The following is a 6,415-nucleotide window of genomic DNA, read 5'->3' on the forward strand; positions in this document are numbered from 1 at the left end:
GCCCTCCGTAAATACTATTTTATTCAAATCCATATTTTTCGACGGCAATAAATCCGCTTCCACTGGTTGGAATTGAACCAAATTTGGTGAACAGCGTTACTATAGACAACCTAACACTTTCATGGAGTGAACAGAAAGTTTTGAAATTTTTGTTAATTCATTTTTGTAGAAACATTGTTTGTACCTTTTTTGACATGAGTTCCGGCAATATCCTGTTATCGGGACCATTTCACGTAATTTTCTTTACTGTTGCACTGATCGATTTAAGCGAATGACTCGTGGATTTCCATTCAATTTTGACCAGGGGTGGCCAACCTGCGGTCGTAATCTCGTAGAAGTATAATTGTGCGGGTGCATAGACGCAATTCAGTTATCATGTATTGGTGGCCGCCAGCATGCAATTTCAATTTACGAACTAGCTTTCAAATATTTCAGAGATAATAATACAACTTGAAAAGGGTGATCGGAATTGTGCATCACACGGAAGAAATTTTCTGATACGTTCGGTTGATTCCGATATATTTCGACTATACCCAAAATCCCGATGGCCGGTCTACATGCAACAATGTGATCAGGAACAATGGGCCCGCCCGAATATGCATCATCATAAATTTATGCTTCCTAAATTGTCAAAGACACCCCCTCCATCTGCTACCGATAAATCTGGTCACATGGACGAAGAATGGATAAATATTTGATAGTAATATGTGCATTGTGCAACTACCAATATTACTGACGAAATTCACTCGTAATTACGAAACAGATTCGCCCTGCACGCGACTATGTGTAACGATTCTAAGTGGCCGCTGATAACACTGATACTCGTAAGCGTACACGTAAGCCGATATACATGAATAGATGAGTCTGGACCTCGCCTTACATCGTTACCTGTTCTGGCGCTTTTACGGACTTGCTACGGATATGTGTATGTGTGCGTTTTCGGGGAATGGTATGCATGAAATAGAGTGTATTAGAAAAGGGGTGTTGATCACACAATGGGAGCCAAGACCAAGTTGGAAGAGGCGCTGACGAAGTGCTTTTTTAGCCCTGACTATGACTGTCACTGCGATATACTGATCTTCGTTGGTTTTATATTTGTTTTTCCAGGAGCTTGTGGTCCGGCAATGCTGACATGGATTTTCGTCCACATTTTGTCGTTAATTCTCCTACTTTACGGCAATTCAAATTATCCTAAATGTGCTAGTTTTAGTAGCTAGATAAGATGTATGGAATTATTTGAAGTATAGGGATTGTGTTAAACGGAATCTTGGAAAACGTATCTAGAAAGTGATGGACGATTATATGCTCACAATTGGCGAAGCCGAAGTCTTCTGCCCGAGAAAGGCGTCTCTCTGTTTATGAGATTTGGCGTTCTTCTTATACAATTGTAAACTTTCATGCACAATGTATTTCACAAGAAAAGAGTGATGGCACAGATGCCGCGAAGACTGCCCGCGATCCGAACTCCCCCAGTAATCAAAAGGTGGCCGTGACTAGCAAAAAGGTTGAACACCCCTGATTAAGACTTTCGCGGTGAGACATATAGTTAAAATTATTTTAATGTTCGAGGTATCTTTAACTGGAAGATAGTTTGAAAGATATCTTTATCTCACGGGTCAAACATTGATCGAAGTTTGCCAACCTTGTTCGATATTGCATTCAAGGTGTCATCTTTTTTGAACTCGCATGACCTGTTCATAGTTACGTACACATTCGAGTCGAGCGGTAACGAAGCTGACTTATTCATGGGGTCGTACCTCGACAAGTTGTCGAGTCCGGCAAACGTACTCGATTTCTCCCTGTTAGGATCAACCGGATACGAATTCGGGTTGGCAGCACTCGGCACTAAATAACCGTAACGATCCTCTTGAACTTCAGAATTCCATATTTTCGTACTGAGATTATCCGTGCTCATACTTTTCTTCCGCAATATTCGGGCGGCTACGCCAGACGCGACATTAGAAGGCTTCTTCCTCAAACCTCTGCTTGGTCGTTCGAAATGATCGGTCGCTCCACGGTATCGGGGTACCCGTGTGTCAGCCCCGGGTATCGGCCTTGGACGATATTCCTTCTCTGGAAAGTCAATCGCACCATCTAAAGACTGAGCTCTTCGCATGTCTCGGGCGAATTTACTGGAAGCGGGAATCATTTTTTCGTATGCGTTCATTTCGCCGATCATCGCATACTTGCTTTCTACTGAGGTAACGGTACTTCCTCTTCGTTTTGTGTCATTTCTCCGGTACAAAGGTATGCCGTATTCGTCATCGATCGCATCTGGATCGGGTTTCGAATACGCGGCATCCTTTACCTGGGAATATTCTCCTGGATTCTCGTAGACATGTATGGCGTTGTAGTTTCCGCCTATGGCGACTTCCTGTTGCAAGCTTGATTGCAGTCCGGTACGTTTTCTTCTTGTAAAGCGGCGCGAGACCGTTCTCCAGTAACCGAGTAAAAATGAGGATGAGCTGTATAGTGGGCGATCGGTCATTTTGCTGTTTTTTCGACATCTGTTTAAAGAATGTATGCATACGTATGTTCAATCGATGCAACGGCTATAGCCGCTAATCGGAATATGCTGCGCGACATCTTTGACGATATAATGATGTTTCTTAAACTGGGTCTCGCGGCCCTGTGCGATCCGCTAACAAAATTCTTGAAATATCGAAGCAGGTACAATTTATTGTTGATATATAATTCAAAAACCGTGCTAATCCCGTGCCTACAGTCAAAGGTCCACAACTTTAATAGCGTTTGTTTTTGATGACGTCATAACTCCTGAAATCATGTCTCGAAATGTTTCAACGCTTTAATCTGAATCCGAACAACGTGCATTTTGCTCAGCTGCAGCGATTAAAATTCAAAAGGGAACATCAGACATCTACTTCGCCTACCATCACATGCTTCAGTTTCATCACTTGTACTTTTTATGTTCACTGTCATAATAGGTAATATTCTTCGCCACAAACGACGCGCTATAGCTCGCCATGGCGAGGTCTTTATACAACGGGACCTTATTAGTACTTGACATACATAGCCTATACTTGGCTCTCACTTTTTCAGCCACGCTGTTAAAACTGATTTGAATCCACATACTGACATTTCTCTTACCTTATGCATATGACAAAAATCGCCGAAATGATCGCAACCAGTACAGCGGCTGAACAGCTCAGGATTATCAATAGCATTGTCGTGACATCGCTGCAGACGTTTTCTTTACAAGCCTGCCAGACGAGTGTAAACACGACGATACAAACGCTGATACATATATTGCATATACATATACTTTCATAGCGATATTGACATAAATTTCAGTATCGACGACCACAATACTTTCATTCGACCCCTTAGAAAGCAGCCTGCTGAATGAGAACCCCCAATCGTTATTTATATTATTTATCTTTTTTATTTATACCTTGATATTGTACTGAACGGAATCTTTGCCAGCTCCTTCGCATAGACCGGGCGTTTCCACGCCATCTTCCAAGCAAACCCTTTTTCGATTTATGCTTCTCGTGCATGCCACATCGCAACTTCCGTTGTACTCCGACCACATCGACCATTCCCCATAGCACGAAGCATTATGCAGACAAAGTTCCCAGGTCTGAAAACGTAACAGGCCAAGTTTCACAATAGTATACCGTAAGTTGCCTCCATCACGAAGGTTTTACCCCCTTCACGCAGATGTCGGCACCAACGCAAAATCGCTTTCGATGCCGTATCGTGTTGTAACAGCGCGGTTCAGTAGAGTATCCTGGTAACGGAGTGTTGCAACTGCTCCACGATTGCCACGGCCCCCAATCTCCATCGCACTCGTTCGAAGGGCAGTGAATTGATGTCAAAGTTACATTTCCCTCCTCCCATAAAGTTCTGAACAGTAGGGTTATATCGGTTTGCTTGTTCTTGTTAATGCCTTGAATATTCCATGTTTCTGGCGAAAGGCGTCATATACTCTCTCCAAGTTTTCGACTTTTACATTGTGGATTGTGACACCAGTCATTTTCGATATGTCACAATGTATATATTCGTGACGTCACAGTAGTATTAGGAAAATCTCATGTCCTCCTCTCAATTTTATCCTGGCTAGTCATACGTCTACAAGGGTTGATTTCTAAAAGCAAATGTTACTCACGTGGTGGTTGAGAATTCGTGAAAACGCGGAAAATTCTCCATGGTATGATGGTGATCATCATCATCATCATCATCATCATCATAACCATCATAATCGCCAAAGACGTTTCCCCATTTTTTCCGATGACCCCTTCTTAGATGATTCGCTTGTACAGAACAAGCGGCGATGAAAATATATACCCAGCGATGAACAATCTCGTATCTCATTATCTTGTAACAGGTTGCAGCTATAGCCTCAACGCCAGTAAACGCGATAATGTATGCGGGGTGAGGGTATATAACAAATTGTCATTATTTGCGTACAAGAACTATCGTCGTCACATGTGACGAATTCTTTTTTGTTGTCACGTCGTGTCACCATCTTAGGTAATGCATCATTTCGTGTCTCAATACGTTTCTCGTTGAGTAATTCCCAGTTCTCGCGTTGACGTTTATTATAGTCTTATGCTATCGCAGGCTTTTCCCGTGTCAATTTGGCGTTACTAATTTCCTGCAGATACCTGCGTATATGTTGCCGAGTATTGAATGTTTTCCCCGGCTGATGCGTGACAGACGTGAAAAATACATCATGTGTATAGTTGAAATAATTTAATCAAATGGATGCATCAGCTGACGCGAACGTCATCTTTATTATACAGACCACACAGTCCTCCCCCTTGACTGCTACATTGTTCAGTTCAGTTTATTATTAAAATTTCATCATTTCAAAACACCGCAAGACTGCGATAAAATGAAAAGAAAGAAAGGTGTCGAAACGACTTGGAGTCATTTCAGAGATCAGACACCCACCTGGGCCTAGGCGATGTAAACAGGAGGCATGCACAGTTGCACACTGAATGAATTATTGATATAAAAGGACAAACGACAAAATGAGGTGGCATGTCACGGTAGGCGAGATCGTTGTCCGGCGGACTAGTATTGATTCAATAGATATTGCTTGTATTTCAACTTGAATGTGAACATGCTCGATGACTGACGGATAGCCGGCGAGATACTGTTCCATACATTATGTCCGGCATATTTGATGGAGCGATGATCTTTCGCGTCGATCATATGATACTTAGACGACGAGGATAAGCGTGTGTTGTGCTTAGGCCTATGCACGTTTGATACCGAGGTAAAAAAGTCATCGAAATTTTCGGGGCAGTGACCACAGTAGAACTGAGACATGAGCTTGGCAATTTCTAGTTTCCGCATATTGCCACATCGAAAGACACTGGTTCACCGCTTTCTTTTCATATAGAAAATTCCGAATTGAGACGAAAAACTTGATGTAGCCTACATCGTACAGTACATGGTACATTGTATACTCTTAATAAGGCAGATCATCGGACCAGGACATACATGGAATGATAATTATAATTGACGTAGGCTTCTTATCAGTGGGACTAAAGCAGTGGTTCTCAAACTTTTTTCGACACCCTCTCCCCCCTTGATGATAGTGAAAATTCTCACGCCCCATATCATCGTTATATCAAAAATGTTTAGAAGAGAAACCAGAATGTTTGCAATCACAATGCATAGTTTGATGGCATGGAAGCTTACAGTAGTTGAGAGGCCACTCAAATATGAAATTCGGACAATACACAGAGGGTGACAGAGCAGTACATATAAGCTGGAGTTTAATCGCGCAAAGCGAGAACATTTTTTCAGTTGAATATTTTGTCAAATATAATCATGTGCAATGGTAGCACTTAATAGCATAAAAATATTTTGGCGATTTTGGTGTCTAATACCTTCTATTTCCTGATTGGAGCTTGGCTCAAACGCCTGGACTATAAGAGAAATCAAAATCCAATCGCGCGGGCCGTATTCCATTCAAACTTGGTACTTCGTCACCGGACAAACAATTTTTCTCAACCGGTAGCATGTTTTCGACAAAAGAATAATTTATTGATTTTAAGAGTGGCATTCTACACAGGGTGTCCTAATGGAGTATACTCGGAGTGGCTACTTCGACGATGTAAACCACTTCGATTTAAATCCTTGTTTCTTAGATTCAAATTGTATGTTATAGTTGGCATATGGCATAATCTTATAACGAGATATAAAGTCCAAGAAACTTCATTTCTCTCAGGCGACTAATAAAACCGAACCGACTTCATATCCCTTTCAGATGCTTTCACGCCCCCAAGGGGCGTGGCTCCAGTTTGAAAACTACTGGTCTCAAAAGTTCACTGAAAGTGAAATATGGTGGTTTAACTTTTAACTCGAGCAACATATTTCATTCTATTAGTGAGTCACTCCTGTATTAGTTCGATTCATGCTCAGGAAGACAGGCTCCAAA

General features: G+C 41.9%; 1 protein-coding gene across 1 annotated transcript; it reads right to left on the reverse strand.

Annotated features, from left to right (window-relative positions):
• Positions 1-1,385: 1,385 nt before the first annotated feature.
• On the reverse strand, positions 1,386-4,401 carry LOC145452205 (uncharacterized). The gene is made up of 5 exons (XM_080330431.1): positions 4,130-4,401; positions 3,669-3,867; positions 3,413-3,601; positions 3,109-3,221; positions 1,386-2,507 (listed from the first exon to the last, which is right to left on the reverse strand). Exons 1-5 carry the CDS (start codon positions 4,333-4,335, stop codon positions 1,610-1,612), a joined length of 1,605 nt encoding a protein of 534 aa, XP_080186557.1. The 5' UTR covers positions 4,336-4,401; the 3' UTR covers positions 1,386-1,609.
• Positions 4,402-6,415: the final 2,014 nt, after the last annotated feature.

The sequence above is a fragment of the Botryllus schlosseri genome, chromosome 12 (genome assembly GCF_051294905.1).
Source record: "Botryllus schlosseri isolate E-star chromosome 12, Bs_hap1, whole genome shotgun sequence".
Classification (NCBI taxonomy): domain Eukaryota; kingdom Metazoa; phylum Chordata; class Ascidiacea; order Stolidobranchia; family Styelidae; genus Botryllus; species Botryllus schlosseri.

Excerpts from the sequence above, each read along its gene's own strand:
- LOC145452205 (XM_080330431.1), bottom strand. The coding sequence starts at position 4,335 with ATGAGATACGAGATTGTTCATCGCTGGGTATATATTTTCATCGCCGCT. Across the intron at positions 3,868-4,129 it reads CACGAATTCTCAACCACCAC|AACTTTATGGGAGGAGGGAA; the intron begins GTGAGTAACATT and ends CCTACTGTTCAG. Across the intron at positions 2,508-3,108 it reads ATTTTTGTCATATGCATAAG|ATGTCGAAAAAACAGCAAAA; the intron begins GTAAGAGAAATG and ends TTCTTTAAACAG.